This window comes from Lithobates pipiens, unplaced genomic scaffold (assembly GCF_037356315.1).
Source record: "Lithobates pipiens isolate NorthernLeopardFrog02 unplaced genomic scaffold, aLitPip1_a1.2 Scaffold_8, whole genome shotgun sequence".
Lineage (NCBI taxonomy): Eukaryota > Metazoa > Chordata > Amphibia > Anura > Ranidae > Lithobates > Lithobates pipiens.
Window position 1 is genome coordinate 275,524,374 of NW_027507903.1, and position 17,526 is coordinate 275,541,899.

General features: G+C 38.1%; 1 protein-coding gene across 1 annotated transcript in view; it reads right to left on the minus strand.

Annotated features, from left to right (window-relative positions):
* LOC143962680 (dynein axonemal heavy chain 3-like) overlaps positions 1-17,526 on the minus strand; it is a 2,426,925-nt gene that overhangs the window by 1,201,322 nt on the left and 1,208,077 nt on the right. The window contains exons 40-41 of the mRNA XM_077472045.1: positions 9,183-9,378; positions 6,923-6,961 (exon numbers count right to left, since the gene is read on the minus strand). Of these exons, the coding sequence (XP_077328171.1) occupies positions 6,923-6,961; positions 9,183-9,378 (235 nt within the window). The remainder of the gene's footprint in view (positions 1-6,922; positions 6,962-9,182; positions 9,379-17,526) is intronic.

Genomic DNA, 17,526 nt, shown 5'->3' on the forward strand with positions numbered 1-17,526 from the left:
CCTGGATCACAATACCACCTCCTTTATCCGCCATACGGATCACTAGGTCTCCATTTTCTTTGAATGCCAACAACGCATCTCTCTCCTGTTTAGATAGATTATGTGTGTTCATTTTGCCATGCTGTGCCTTGCATATTTTCTCAAAATCTGTATACACCATGGCACAGAATGTTTTAATATATTCATTTTTCACATGATGTGGGTAAAATGTTGACTTTGGGCGGAATGTGGACTCAATGATCTTATTGGCATAAGGTGTAGATATAAATGCCTCCGTCTCCATTCCCCCCTCCCATAGTAGATCCTCAAGGATATATAGAGCTTCTTCCTCTGCTTTATTAATTATAGTGTTTCCGCAAACTATTTCAGGAACACTTTTAGATTCTTTTTGGGTATCCCTTAATTCACCCATAGTTATATTCCCATCCTTTTTTGGAGTTTCATCTATTTTTGAATCTGTTTTTAGACCAAAGAAACGCCTCACCGTGATATCTCTAATATATTTGTGTAGATCTTTAAATAGCTCAAATAGATTTGCATTACTGCTTGGGGCAAAGTTTAAGCCTTTCTGCAAAAGACTAATCTCACCTTCTGCTAGTATATGTGACGAGAGGTTGAAGATTTTTACTGTAGATTTTGGTTCTCTATCTTCCCTCTTTTTGATACTCTTTTGTTTTCTCCCTCTAACCCCTCCTCTAGTTCCTCTCCTTCTTCTGGTATTTTTCTTTTCTCGGATAGGGGAGGGGGGTGCACTAAAAAATTACCGATCATCTCCCCAGTATGCTCAATGTTATCCTCCGCTATTGCTACCTGAGCGGAATGACCACTATTGTGGACCACACCTCCTACTGACCCCCTCTCTTCCATAGTGGCATTCATCTGTATAAGTGGCCTTAATACTTCAAATGTGTTGGAAATAGGGATACTAATATTATATCCCATTTCTTCTTCCCCATGACTACATGGGATACGGGGGCTACTTGCTACAAGTTGTAAGCTATTCTCTATGCTCTGCTCTGCTCCCTGATTAACGGATTTTGTTATTTTTTGGGGCGACGCTAATTCCGCTCCATTCCTATTTTTCCTTGTATTCTTATCGCTTTCTGCATACTCCATGTTATTCGCTGTTGTGCAGCTTCTTTTACTATCATGAGCCCTAGCTTGAGACCCGCCATATGTATTTGCATACCTACTTTTTGGCAATTGAGATGTGTGTTTCACTAGACTTTTACCATCTAAAGATGTAGATTGTTTGGGCCCAAGGTTACCATTATCCGTACTTTTATTTTTATTTTTATTTTTGCTTTCACCTCCATTTCCATTTCCATTGTTTATATTTCTATTTTTCGTAGCCTTTCTTGGACTCCCCCTATGGTGAACTGTATAATTAGTATTATTCCTACTGTTGTTATCATACTTCTTTTTCTTCGGAGATAATTGTCCCTGACTTCCATTTGCATGAGATTTCTGATTAAATCGACTTTTACCCCATTTGAAGATAGTTCCCTTCTCATAATCTGCTATATCTCTAGCAAACTTCTCTTTTTTATTCATAACAAGATTCTCCTCAAACGCAGCCCTTTTCGTATTGAGTAGGTCCCTACACCTTTGGTAGCTGGGGACTTGGTGATACTTCTCCAATGATGCCAGAATTGTACTCAATTTATTTTGGCTTGCAGTTAGCATTCTTTCTCTCTGCATACATATAATTTCCATCCATTGTGCTGTGCACAATGTGGAAACCTTATCCCAAGTACTCTGTAGGTCTGGCTCAAGGAAGTCGCACCTCTTCTTATTTCGCAGCCCCCTTGGAGCAAGGCCCTCTGTGAGATATTGTTTGAGGAATTTAATATCCCACCATTGTGTAATATAATAATTATATGTATCCTCTGCTTTCTTACACAGATCCCAAAATTCTTTCTGTAGAATGACTTCTGACCCATTGCTAAGATCTCCACCCTTATTAGTACCTACACGTGGATTAGCCACATTATCTTCTATTGCAGTCTTCAAATTGGCATTAGAAAATAAACTTTTAAAAATCTCAATTGATTTATTGTCCCTACTTAAAACTTCATCCCGGAGGAAAATGGTTAACTCCGTCATATCAAAAAAAAAAAAAAAAAAAAAAAAAAAAAGGGGGGGAGAAGGGGGGGACCCCTATATATAATGATATTACTAATAATATTCCTACAATGATATGGAAAATACATACATGATACACACATACACTTCTATGATTTATACATTCATTTACAACGGCTCAAAGATTACTCAGAGATTATTATTTGTTACAATCCTGCGGCCTTATAATTTTTATCATCTATAGCTAAATGACATGAACCATAATACTAGTTTACATATAGTAGTAATAAAAAATCCCTATAAAGAAAGTCTTCATTTAAAAAGAGTTAAATAGATTGTTGCAGAGGAAGAATTCTTGTAACAATGGAAGGCGGTCGCTGCCACTTGATGCCCACAAGACAGGTACAACAGGAAACAAAATAAATCAAGTACGGCGCTGTCACATCCTATCCAGTTCCTCCAGAATACCTCTGCACAATATATATTGCTTGTTACATCCACTCTGGGTGTTGCTGCTCTTATTAAAGTCCACTGGGTGGCAGACAAACCTAAAAAGCACAGAGAAACAGAGCGCACACCAGCCCTAGTGCATTAAAGTTTATTTAACTCAATAAAAGGTTAAAAAAGCCAGGTATGTCACTCACAAACATCCGTTGAGTAGTAGCATTGGTATTTACAGCCTCCACTGTTGCCTCCTTCCCCGATTTTAGGCTCCCTGCAGTAGCTAGCAATACGGATGGTTAAGTACTCGGTTCGCTTGCTGGCTGCAGGTACACTCTCTATCCACGCCTCACACGCACGGACCTGCCGGCTCTGGATGACGTCACTCGCAATGGGGGGCGGATCTCTCAACGTGTGTACTGACTCTGACGCTGGCTATGACTGTTCCCAAGACAACATGTTTCGGAGGCGTGGCCTCCTTCTTCAGGTGACGCCCTAATGTGTGCTTACAGCATAAATACGCTGACACCCTCCCCGCCCTCCCTGCTAGTGCCAATCACAGGGAGCCTAACATCTAGGGGAGGAGACAAGCCCATCTACCAATCAAGAAGAGCGACAAGGAAACAAGGATATTATAAGACTACTATTACAATCATAGCTATTAGAAGTTCTTTCAATGTATATCTGCATGTAACCATAACAAGGAAATAAAATAAAATTATATTATATATACATAAAATTAAGATAATACTAAAAACTGAACCAACAAAATTAGTATATATAGAGAATTAAATTAGAAAAAAGAATTTTATATCAAATTAAAAATAAAAATAAAAATAAAAATAAAAATAGAAATGAAAAATAAAAAATAAAAAATAATAATAAAAATAAAAATAAAAATAAATATAAAAATAAAAATAAAATTAATATAAATAAAAGTAAAATTATATACATATATATATATACATACACATATAAACATGTACACATACATACATACACACACATGCACCTAGAAACAATTTTTTGCAAATGGATGAATGAACTATATGAATTTTTTAAAAAAGGATAAAAGATAAAAAAAAAAAAAAAATTATATATATATATATAAATTAGAAGTCTATTGGAGGGGACTAGTACAGATGGGTTTCTGAGATATATAGATATATAGATATATAAATTCTCTTCATATGGAGACAAAAGCTATTTCTTTGTAGCAAGTGTATATATATACATAACAAATACATCATATATATACATTATATTATATATAATATACAAATATTCTGCATATATATCTCTCTCTGTATATACTTGCACCTCTGCATACCAGCATGCATGTTATCAGCTTGAACACTGCTTTCATCTGGTGGGCGGTATAGATAGCCTAGGGTTATATGAGGGCCCCAATTTCCAGCTCCTCGTTTAGCCCTTCCGGTGCCATACTATTTAACGTAAAAATCCAGAAGGATTCACGTTTGCACAATCTGTCAAACCGTTCACCCTCCGGTATGGACATCTAGTTTCTAGGTGCATGTGTGTGTATGTATGTATGTGTACATGTTTATATGTGTATGTATATATATATATGTATATAATTTTACTTTTATTTATATTAATTTTATTTTTATTTTTATTTTTATATTTATTTTTATTTTTATTTTTATTATTATTTTTTATTTTTTATTTTTCATTTCTATTTTTATTTTTATTTTTATTTTTATTTTTAATTTGATATAAAATTCTTTTTTCTAATTTAATTCTCTATATATACTAATTTTGTTGGTTCAGTTTTTAGTATTATCTTAATTTTATGTATATATAATATAATTTTATTTTATTTCCTTGTTATGGTTACATGCAGATATACATTGAAAGAACTTCTAATAGCTATGATTGTAATAGTAGTCTTATAATATCCTTGTTTCCTTGTCGCTCTTCTTGATTGGTAGATGGGCTTGTCTCCTCCCCTAGATGTTAGGCTCCCTGTGATTGGCACTAGCAGGGAGGGCGGGGAGGGTGTCAGCGTATTTATGCTGTAAGCACACATTAGGGCGTCACCTGAAGAAGGAGGCCACGCCTCCGAAACATGTTGTCTTGGGAACAGTCATAGCCAGCGTCAGAGTCAGTACACACGTTGAGAGATCCGCCCCCCATTGCGAGTGACGTCATCCAGAGCCGGCAGGTCCGTGCGTGTGAGGCGTGGATAGAGAGTGTACCTGCAGCCAGCAAGCGAACCGAGTACTTAACCATCCGTATTGCTAGCTACTGCAGGGAGCCTAAAATCGGGGAAGGAGGCAACAGTGGAGGCTGTAAATACCAATGCTACTACTCAACGGATGTTTGTGAGTGACATACCTGGCTTTTTTAACCTTTTATTGAGTTAAATAAACTTTAATGCACTAGGGCTGGTGTGCGCTCTGTTTCTCTGTGCCTTGTAATAGGAATACAAGTGACACATTTTTTTTAAATAACACTGTAAAAAAAGAAAAATGAGAGGTAAAATAAATAAGGAAAAAAATTTTTTTTAAACACACCCCGTCCCACCGAGCTCATGTGCAGAAGCAAACGCATACATGAGCAGTGCCTGCATATGAAAACAGTGTTCAAACCACACATGTGAGGTATTGCCACGATTGGTAGAGTGGGAGCAAAAATTCGAGCCCAGACCTCCTCTAACTCAAAACATGCAACCTATAGAATTTTTTTAAATGTTGCCTATGGAGATTTGTAAGGGTAAATGTTGCTATTCCACGAGCAGGTACAATTTTTAAGCGTGATATTTACTCAGCATAACATTATCGTTCACAATATAAAAAAAGTGGGCTAATTTTACAGTTGTCTTATTTTTTTAATTAAAAAAGTGTATTTTTTCCCAAAAAAGTGCGCTTGTAAGACTGCTGCGCAAATAAGGTGTGACAGAAAGTATTGCAATGACCGTCATTTTATTCCCTAGGGTGTTAGGAAAAAAATTATAATGTTTGGGGGTTCTAAGTAATTTTCTAGCAAAAAAAATATATTTTTAACTTGTAAACAACAAATCTCAAAAAGAGGCTTGGTCCTTAAATGGTTAAGGCTTTAAAAGCATTTAAACTAAAAATGCTAAATACATGTTTGATTTCTTCAGGGGATTTGTATTTTTTTTAAGTATTTTAAATTATGTCTTTCTGCAAAAACAACATCAAAGACAAGCTTGCAATATGACCCTTATGGATTCAATATTTTGCTAGGAAAACATTATTATTTTTAATCAGGTCTGGGTTTGTGAAAATACTTTTGTTCATTTTTAACTGTTACGTCACCAGTCATAAATTTTCCTGTCATGTTTTCATCAACTATTAGGTCTTTTTATTAAACAGATGCAATTTAATTACACATATGTCATTTTAAACAGATAAGTAGTAATAGTAGTATTGTGTTATTAATAAAGAGTGATTTGGGTGAAATTACAAGGTACATATTATGAAAATAAGCCTCTAGTTACACCTTGTTTTGTTGCCTATTCATAATTTTCTTAAAAATGATCTACCCTTTAGAAATGTATCTGATGCAAGTATGGTAACACACCTCTGTCCCACCCTAAACAACTGCTAGCAAGCAACCAGTGAAGGGGAATTAAAATGGCATTGTTTGATAATAACAACCTTTCAAGGGATTGATAATAAAAATCATCCTTTAAACAATCAGTGCTGATAATATGTAGGCAACATATAGCAAACCTGGCATTACTTGGGGAACAAAAAGGCAATTGTGACAATATGTGGACAACAAATGACAACACAAGTGCAACAAGTAAATAGTAAATGGCAATACCTGGGTGACAAACAGGCAGTTTTGACAATACTCAAGGCAACAAAACGATGTCAAATGGGCAAAAAACTACCAACTGTGACAAAAGACAGACAAGAAATGGACAAATTGTGTACAGTACAGAAGAATTCAGTTGCATAGTAGTTATATAGTGGTTCAAAACCTCTCCTTTTACAACAGCGATCATAATCTATGTGATACAGATCATACAGAGACCTATATACTTTATTAAGATCAAGCAATGGACTAGCTACAAAAAGCACATATTAACTCACACTTGCTGTGAAATGCCTGAACCCCTAACAGAAACAGGTTTATAGCAGAATTTCAGGAATACTATTCAGACCCAAGCGATCTTTGAGTTGTATTCAGTGTGAAAAATCAAACACTTTTACCAACTTGTAGTATACAGAGATAGTATATAAAACAATACTCTTATAAAAGAGGCATCAGAGAGGCCATTATTATATAGAATCATTTACTACAATTCTAATGTAGGCAATGTTTTGAACTGTTGAGCACCTGCATTTTCCAAAAAATGTAAAACAGAACAACACTGAAGGTATAAAATAATGCAGTTACTTACCATCAGATGCACATCATTTCCATTGTTCTTCATATTAAGCTGAAAAAATAGCAAATAGCATCAGGTCAAGCACAAAAGGGAAAAGTTCATATACAATCTCTTTAACAATGTTTTTACCTAAGATTCCTTTTCCATTTGAATCCTGTATGAATTTTTGGTGAAAGTTGCATGAATCGTGGGTGAAAATATTGATAAGTAGGCCCCTATCTGCTGTGCTTCCTGGCAACACTTATTCTAAGCTGCAGTAAGATGAACTGACATTTTTGAATTGGGTGGATGCCTTCAAGTTAAATTACATGCAGGTTTCCTACATCTGAATTCTCAGTTCTTCCTATGTACTGTAGCAATTACAAAGTCATTGATGGTGTCACATTTCTCCAATAGATTATTCCAAATTGTGGATAAATAAATTGGTCATTAGTGACTCATTCTGAAATTCAAGCATATAGGCAATTGTAAATGTAATTTAATACTATACATATACGGTATGCAGATTTTTCTAGTCTGAAGCCACAGCCAGGTGCCCACAGTAAGATTGACGGCAAATTATGCATCTGCAGCAATATAAAAAAATGCAATTTTTCAGCTCATAGTTATGGAATCTTCCAAATTCCAAAGCTGAATTTACCAATCAAGTACACGTTAAAACCAGCTCTGTGATCTAAACTTTTGACTATAGAGAAACTCCAAACAAATCAAGCTGACTTTATCTCCATATTCTTTCTTTGGGATTTTCTCAGTCTTCAGAACAAGATTTATTTATCTTATTGCACAATAGCTGCCTATAATGTACCTGTATTAAAGTAAGCATCTATTGTAGGGGTGTTTTAGAGAGTAAGGTAGTGCTGTTTAGGTAAACTTGCAGACTCATCTTACCTTATTATGTGGCCCCAAGTCCACAGAGCAGGTGCCTGTATGTACTTTATGTATCCTCATAGTGCACAGGTAACCTCAAAGCCAATGTCTCTATTATATAAATAGAGACATTAACTTAAGTAGTCAATATTAGTGGGCTACCTCCTCCCACACCGGTGTTCTTCCCATTGCCTCTTATATGCAACAGGCAGTACCACTGGTCAACTGGAAGGTGAGCAAAGCAGGTCAAATATTGACCACACAAGTTGTATTTTTATTTTTTTCATAATACATATCCCAGGTTTTGGGGAATTTTCTGCATTCTAGAGGCAAACCAAGCATGCAAGTTGGCCTTTAAATGTGCATGTTCTCAAAAATTTAGGCCACTTTACAGATGAGCGCACAGGTTTATCATTTATTAAAATTAATAATTTGGTGTTCGGCTAAGAATTACATTTGGGTTATTTACGAAAGGCAAATCCACTTTGCACTGCAAGTGCACTTGAAAGTGCAGTCACTCTAAATCTAAGGGGTAGATCTGAAATGAGTGGAAGCTCTGCTGATTTTATAATCCAATCATGTGCAATGCATGTAAACTGCTGTTTTTTATTTTCCTTGCATGACCCCCTCAGATCTACAGTGACCTTACTTCCAAGTGTACTTTCAGTGCACTTTCAAGTGCACTTACAGTGCAAAGGGGATTTTCCTTTAGTAAATAGCCCCTTTCGTTTTAAGAATTAGGGTCATATTTAGTCTAAAGAGTTATGTTTTAAGGTTTACATATTTAGGTAATTAGTACAGGTACAGTAGGTGTTACTGTACATACTGAAGACTGGTTAAATGGCTAGATCTAGATTGCATCATCATTGCATAAAATATCCACTGCTAAAGCCATAAACTTTTAGAAGAAAGAGGTTGCACTGAAGGTCAGTAAAATAAACTGTGAAGTGTCAGGCTCTATGAATTCATGGGAGTTTAATTATAGGCGAATAACACCAAATTGCAGCTACAGACTGAATCCTATTAAGTTTAGAAAATTCAATATCTCATTTGAATGGTTTTTAATTGATCTGTACACATATTGTGATTGCAGCCTAATTTCTCAAATGTTTTCCCTACCCTGATCAACATTTCAACTACTCTTATTTTTTTATTCTATATCATAACTAAAGATATCATACAATAAATGTTTTTTACATAACTTTTAACTTGATTCAAAAAGTGATTATGGTAAAATTATTTATAGAGTGCAAATGTTTACCAATGTAGTTGTTTGACCAGTTTGCACTTCAAATACAGATGATTTCTTATTGGCTGTTAATAGACTTTGCTTATTAATCTTGTTCTGGTTATAATAATTAGTAGTGTTTTCTTTTATTACCTGTCAACAGCTGTACAGATTTACCTTGATGATGTCTTCAATTTTGGTAGGAGTAACAAGATCTTTCCACAGGCACCAAGACGAGAACTTCTTCTTAATGTAGACTATATCATAGACATTTTCGGCTTTTGGTAACTGAACGGCTCTTGGGATTTGAAGACCTTTTGGTTTCGAACCAGTGGGATCTTGGTCACAAAGGTTTTTTAAATATTCACTAAAGCTATGGAAAGAATACATTTATGTTTATTATATGAATACTTTAAGGGCTGCCATATCTAATACCTCTAAGCACCAAGTGGAGATTGGTGCTTAGCAGCGTTTATTAAGTTACAATATACTATCTGAACACATTATCATATAAAACCCTAACTGAAATGTACAAATTTAAAACCCCTTTGTTTTTTTCAAAGGTTTAACTTTGAAAGAGATAATGGAATGACAATGGGAAGAAACATATTAATCAGATGACAATTAGTATACTATTACCATAATGTGCAAAGATGGAACCTAAGTGACATGAAAGTTATCAATACATTAAGTTGCCACATAGGTATGCCTCTTCTACAAGATGAAATTGTGAGTAAGGGGGCTGGTGAAAGTTTCCATTGTCAGTGATTTTTTTTTTTTTTAACCTCCCTGGCGGTATGATTATTTCAGATTTTAGGTGCTGAAAGCAGTACCATTATTTTGCATGAAAATTTGGCATTTTATATTGTAGTCTACGTCTAGTCACGACCGGACTTTTCGAGGGACTAGGTCCCACGGACTTTCGGCAGAGTTCTGACGGACTTCCCGAATGAACAGACTTGGCCACACACAATCACACCAAAGTCCGACGGATTTGAACCTGATGACGTATGACCGGACTAGAATAAGGAAGTTCATAGCCAGTAGCCAATATCTGCCCTCGCGTCGGTTTTTGTCTGTCGGACTAGCATACACACGAGCAGATTTCTCAGTAGGAACTGGATCCAGCGGAGTTCCAGTGGAAAAATTTAAAACATGTTCTATTTCTAAAGTCCGCCAGATTTTTGGCAAGCAAAGGTCCGATGGAGCCCACACAAGATCGAATTGTCCGACGGACTCGTTCCGTTGGACCTTTGCTGTCAAAAAGTCCGGTCGTGTGTACGTGGCATTAGGAATAACTCACTTAAATCTGTCCAAACCAGAGTCTAGCAGACATCCCGGGTATGATAAAGTTTGAAAAATTAAATCATAAATTATAATATAATAAATAATTATACCAAATAATAATATAATAATAATAAAAAATTATTCAATAATATAATCAAATCAAAAACACTAAAATTTGCTCAGTTGCAGAATTGTCACTGTCATTACTTTTCAGTATTTGATGACGGATCTCCCCACAAATCGATATCTATCAATTCTGCGAGTGATTCTAATTTATTATCACTGTTTTCTAGCTGGACTAAAACCTCTTTTGATGTAAAGGGACAGTTTTGGTTGCTATGGACAATCTCCAGTTTCCAGGCAGAAAGAACAGTTTTTATAATAGGGACAAAGGGATGTGAAATAATTACATACAGCAATATAATCTGTAAGATTACATTATACTGTATGTAGAGTGTGTGTTTTACTTTTTGAATTTGCAGCCGTTCTACGTCCCCGTGCGTTGCAACGCTCGCAGGGAACGGAGCCCGATGATGTGATACATCGAGCAGAGGATGGCTTGCTCAGACTGCGAGGGGGGGGGGACATCGCTGGATCCATGGGACAAGGTAAGCAAACTCACCCTGGATCCAGCAATGCGATCCCGAGTCTGGCTCGGGGTTACCGCTAATGGTGCTGAATTTTCACCCCGAGCCCGACTCTGGAATACCGCCAAGAGGGTTAATGCTAGAGAATTAAACAAATGGCTTATACCAAGGATATATAGTGTTCAGACCTTATGAAGTCAGTTTTTTGTTTTTGTTTTGAATTAGTGAAGGGGGGGCAATATAAAGGGTAAAGGGTAGTAAGCAGATATAATAGCAGGAGAGATAAGGGGGCGGTAGGAAAGGGGGGGGGGTCTAAGCAGTATATAAAATGAGCCAGAAAGAGAAGGGAAAGGGAATTAAAGGGGAAAGACAAGGATATGGTCTAGGGCTAGAAGGAAGTGTGGAGGAGAAAGCAGGGACAGGTTGAAGGGTGGGCAGGAGCATTAGGCAATTCCTGCTAGGAGGCAATTGCCTTCATCTGATGAAAGAAACAAATCTAATAATGCCAAAGAATCTTGTGAGATATAAATCAATAAGGAATTAAGGATATAAACAAAAAAACAGTACAATGTTTATTTTAATAATATTGCATTTCTCAAACAATGAAAAATGCCATTGTGATATTGTAGAAGGTAAAGTTATACTTTCTGTAATAAGAGGGGGAAATGTCATGTATAGACATTTTTGATGTGCTGTGGAATGAGATCCCTTTTATGCTATGGGCTTTTTATGGCTATTTTATGGGTGCAGTGGCCCATTTAAATTTAAAATTATTGCTTAATCATAAGAGATGGGAATGGAAATATTTAACTTCTTCCCATCTGACCACTGCATATAAATGGCCGGGTGGGCACTTTGTCCTTCTGAGTGGACGTTCAGGAACATCTTGCAGATCGAGCCGGCCCACATAGTTGCACGATCTCGGTGTGCCTGTGTTCCCTGGACACAGTGTATCACTGTTCTGCAGGAGAGCTCTGCGATTGGCCCTCCTGATCACATGATGGATGTGTAGAATCACAGCCCTTGTGTAATGTAAATAGAGACAGTTGTCAAGCAATCATCTCTGCTTCTCCTCACACAGAGCCTGTCAATGAGAAGGAGAGACAATCTGTGCTGCCAGCTGGGGAACGGTGAGTTTTTAGGCATTTTTTTACAGCTATTTACACACTGATTACCCAGCTAATGTCCCCAAAAAGTGTCCCCAAATAATGTCCTGTCAGTGTCCCCACACAGTGAAAAACATCTGTCACAGTAAAAACATCTGTCGCAGTGATCATCTGCGCACATCTGGCGCACATCTGTCCCAGTGATCATCTGCGCACATCTGTCTGTGATCATCTGCCACATCTGTCCCAGTGAACATCTGCTCACACCTGTCTGTGATCATCTGCCACATCTGTCCCAGTAATCACACAGTGAACAACATCTGTCACACATCTGCCACACCTGTCACATCTGTCCCAGTGATCATCTGTGCACATCTGTCCCAGTGATCATCTGCGCACATCTGTCACACAGTAAAAACAAATATTTCCAAGTGACATGAGTGAATATTAGCAATCAAAAAAGAAGCTGCGCTGAAAATCATAAAAGTACGCAATATACATTCATATGACAAATAATATTAAAGATTGTACTGAAATAATTCACTACTAACGTGAAAAAAATTATTGCCAAAACAAAACACATTCATTTCCCACACTATATGAAAAAAAATAATAATATTATAAACTTAAATAAAAGTGAAAAGCAATAGTAAAAACCAAATGCACATAGTCCATAAATATATGGAAAATCCACATTTAGATTGTAGAAGCAGGAGGATACGGAGATAAAACGTCAGTCCTCTTAGGTGACACCGCACACAACACCCTCAAGACGTGAGAAAAGTGCACCAAGGAGAAAATCCTCCACCAATAGATCCACTGAGGCTTACCAGTTAACCAGATCTCTTTTTAGGGAGATCAAAACGTGCCTGAAACGTATCCCCCAGCCTGGACCTTTATACCGAAATGCAACCGCTGGTAACTCAGATCTGTGTGCCTCCTCCTTTAAGCGTCTCTCATCCCAGCCACATTGATGGATATTATTAGGATAGAATAAACAGAAAAGGTCCCATAGCGTAACTCCACAAACAACTTTTATTAAAACACATAGGCATCAATATTTACACTCACAGTTTAGCAGTATACAAGCGTGTGTTCAAATAACGCCGGCTCTCTCTCTCTCACTGCCCGTCCTGGACAGACGGGAAATGGTGGTGATGTCAGCAAGCTGCTCAACCCAATATTAGCAGCATTAACATGGCTAAAAAAATATTCAGCAGCGAGGAACTCTCTTCCCCAGACTCAGATAACAAGTATGAGCCAGTAGAAAGCAGTGGCACTGAAATGGAAACTGAGGAGGACAGAATCCAAACAAAGAGGCTCAGGAGATCTGAGAAGGCTCAGGCATCCACCAGCAGCACAATAAATCCTGTGGTGAGTACCAGCAGCACAGCACTCCCAGATAATATGCAGGTCTCCGCCAGTAGTTCTACAAGTCCTTGTGCAGTGGCAAGCACAAGCAGGGCAACATTCCCAGATGATAGGCCAGGTGTTAGTAAAGGGGTGTCCCATCCACAACAACGAGGCAGGGAACATAACTCATACTAGCCTCCCAGACATACTATTACATCCTACATTGCTACCCGCTACTTTGGCAGAATCTGTAATTTCCCCTTTTACAGCGCAGTCAGTCCCTCAGATACAAACAGAAAATGTTACCCCAATATATTTTTTTCATTTATTTTTCACAGATGATCTGCTGAATTACATTGTGGAGCAATGTAATCTGTACACCAGCCAACATATTGCCAGCAATCCTGATTCTTCCTATGTCCTCCCATTTGTGTGGAAACCCCTCATCATGTAAAAATTAAAAATTTTCCTTGGCTTGACCCTGAATAGGGTACTGACAAAAAAAATGAAGTTCATGCCTACTGGTCTACCCAACCTATCCATCATATGCCAATCTACTCTTCTTTGATGCCCAGAACCCATTATGAAATAATGAGATTTGTACATTTCAATAATAATGTCCAGTGCCTCCCTCAAAATCACCCTGATTATGACAAATTATTCAAAATGTGGTACTAATCGATTCTTTTTCTCCAGCTTCAGGCTGGGTTCACACTATTGTGAATTAGATATGGATTTGCCTGCATCCAAATCGCCTACAGATGAAAAACAAGCTCTGGACTGCCGCACTCTTCAGAAGACCACTCTCTTTTATTGGAAAATCACATCACAGCTCAACAAACACAGAGAACAAGGAAAAATTGCTGACGTTTCGCACTAGCTGCAGTGCTTATTCATTACCATGTGCAGCAGTCCAGAGCTTGTTTTTTGCCTGTTGCTAGTGGTAATAGACAGCACGTGTGGCTTCCCATCCAAAGAGACAGTTTACAGCCTGCATGTGTGCTCCTGGAGCGTGAGATCCCTTCTCATCCAATTTGCCTAGCAGGAGATTGTGACCGAAGCTCTATGGAGCCAGTTAACACATCTCGGTAGTGGCTCCAGTGAGAATTGCACAGGAGTCCTGTGTGTCTTTTGATCTATTTCAGGTGCAAATTCAGACAAAAAGTCAGGCTGAAATCAAACCTAAAATGGTGAATGGAGACTTACCGGACTCTTGCTGTGTGTTCTCCAGTGTGAACCCAGCCTCAAGCAAATTTTTACTTCCAATATAAATATTTGTGTGGATGAATCCCTAGTCCACTTCACTAGAAGACTTGGCATCAAACAATACCTCCCTAGTAAATGGGCCAAACACGGGGTAACATTTTACAAGGCAAGCGACAGGGCCACTGGTTATACCTATGATTTCCAAATTTATGAGGGAAAGTACAGCCAGCTAAACCCCCTGGATGCCCTATGTATATAGGGACAAGCGGCAAAATTGTCTGGCAACTGACCAACCATAGGTATATAATTTCTACACAAGTCTCCCACTGTCCCGTCATCTCTACCCGAAGACGACTGTGGCCTGTAGGACAGCACAGTCCAATTGCAAGGGCTTCCCACAGAGATTGGTCAATTGAAACAGGGGGAAAAAGCCAGTTTGCAGAATGAAAAGGTACCAGCCCTAAAGTAAGATAAAAGAGATGCCTACATCCTTTCCACAGTACATAATCACACCTTGGTGGAACTTCAAGCAAGACGAGGTTCTGTCCAGAAGCCAAAATATGTACAGGAATATAACCTATTTATGGGGGATGGATTGGATGACCAGAGGATGCAGCCCTACTTGGCCACCAGGAGATCACGGTTTTGGTATAAGAAAGTTGTTTCAACTAGGTCTGTACAATTCATAAGTTATCTTTTCCAAGTGCACACAAAGATCCCTAACCTACCTAAAATTTCAGGAGGACAATATTACAGCCCCTCTCTATCTGCATAGCCATGGCCCTGAACAAATGTGCTCCAATACATTAGCCGGACTTCATGAAAAGCACGTCCCCAATATCCTTCCTCTTCCCCAAACAGGCCACAAACCCTCAAAAAATGTAGTGTATGTTCAAGTAAAGGAATTTGCCACAACACCCAATACTACTGTGCCAAATGTCCATTCCAGCCAGGCCTCTGTATTTTGAGTGCTATCGGAGCTATCGCACTATTAGTGAAGTATATGTGAAGTGAAGATATTTTTCCAGTTTCCACGATCTACTATTTCTTTGTATGACCCAGACTGTTTATCAACTGTGAAGTGAAGATATTTTTCAACAAGAAGGTTGCTTCTTGTTCAGGATCCATGTAAGTAAGGTGATTGACAGTGGGTAACAGGAAAAAGCCTCAGCAGAAACCGATTAAGTTCTGTAAGCAATAGTCAGCGCTAACTGGGCTAGTTAGGCTGCCTGATGATATGTTAGCAAATTAGGGCCTCCCAGGTCACCCATGGCTTTAGAGGTAAAATCATTTTTTACCCCCCATGTAAAGCACAGCATTTTGTTTGGAATATTAGTTAATGCTTATTTGGGAATAGATATTTCAAGGGTTCTGAATAGGTATATTAATCTGGATAATATATTAATTTTAATCTTAGTGATTGTAAAGTCTCATGTTAACAAACATGTCATACTTACCTGCCCTGAAGAGATTTTATGGGGGCACGGCTCCCTGTGTCCATACAGACACAGATCCACCCCCTTTCTCTCCTCATTGGCTGACTGACTTTGACAGAAGCGGGAGCCAATGGTGCCACACTGCTGTCTCAGCCAATGATTAAGGGAGTCCCGGCCAGCCGAGTGTCTTGTGTAACATTGCTGGATCTAGAGGGACCTCAGATAAGTATTAAGGTGGGTTAAGAGAGGCTGCTGCACACAGAAGGCTTTTTATCTTATCTCATTGAAAGCATTACAATAAAAAACATTCTGCCTTTACAATCACTTTAAGGGCAAGGATTTTTTTTGAATTTTAAAAATTCAGCTAATCGTTATCAAAATTATCTTACAATAAGTACTAATATCATACTTTTAAAAATATCAAATAAAAAATAAGAGTAATAAGGGGGACACATGAGGGGACACATGAGCGCCCACTCCCCTTGAACCATACCAGGCCATATGCCCTCAACATGGGACCCTGTCCTCACGTTGATGGGTACAAAGGGCTTCTTCCCGACAACCCTGGGCTACGGTTGTCGGGATCTGTGGGTGGGGGCTTATCAGAATCTGAAAGCCTTGTTTAACAAGGGGGCCCTCAGATACTGCCCCCCCCATGTGAATGGGTATCAGGTACATCATTCCCAACAGACCTGAAAAATATAAAAAATTAGAAATGCTCTACCTCCATGACAAGCTACCAACCATATGCCCTCTCTTCTCTTTGACAGCTCTTAGGGGGGCGTGGCCACCTGGTGACATAACTGGGTGACACCACCCCTTCTGATGTAATCTGCCCCTTTCCTATATAAGAGCTGTCAAAACAAAGAGAGAGCAGACAGCGGTAGCCTCCCATGGATGTGGAGTGCTTTCCAGTTTTTCTATTTTTCTGGTCTGTCAAGCATCATGATTGAGGGACACTATTTTTTATTTTTTAATAAATGGTGGACACTAAAACTGCAGCTTTCCACCCAGAGCACCACAGTGCCACCAGCAGGCAAACTTGGTCCTAACACCTACTAATAGTGAAGCGCTCCTTAATACAAATTACCAAATGTAGACTCAAATGTGCATATAAACAAAAAAGCTCATAAATTACACAATCATCAAAAACATGCAGAAAACATGCAGAAAAAGTGAAAAACTTGAAAACATTCCCATATATTATCCAATTAGTTTGTTCTCAAGTATAAAAACTTGAGAACAGTCCCATATATCATCCAATTAGATCATAAGTGTCCACAAAAAAAGAACAGTTCATGTGCCACAAGTAAAATTAAATATTCCACAGTATCAGAAATCTTCCACCATGGACTACCGTCAAAGAGTATCACCCGTGTACCCAATCAGGTGTCTCCTCAAAAGTGCTTTAATCACATAGACAACAGGCCAGCAGCACCTAAATAACATATTCTACAGATCCCACATAACTTTTTGGGGCAGGATTGATTGATTTTCAGATATGTATACTATAGTTTGTGGACTCTATAACTTTCCTACAGACTAA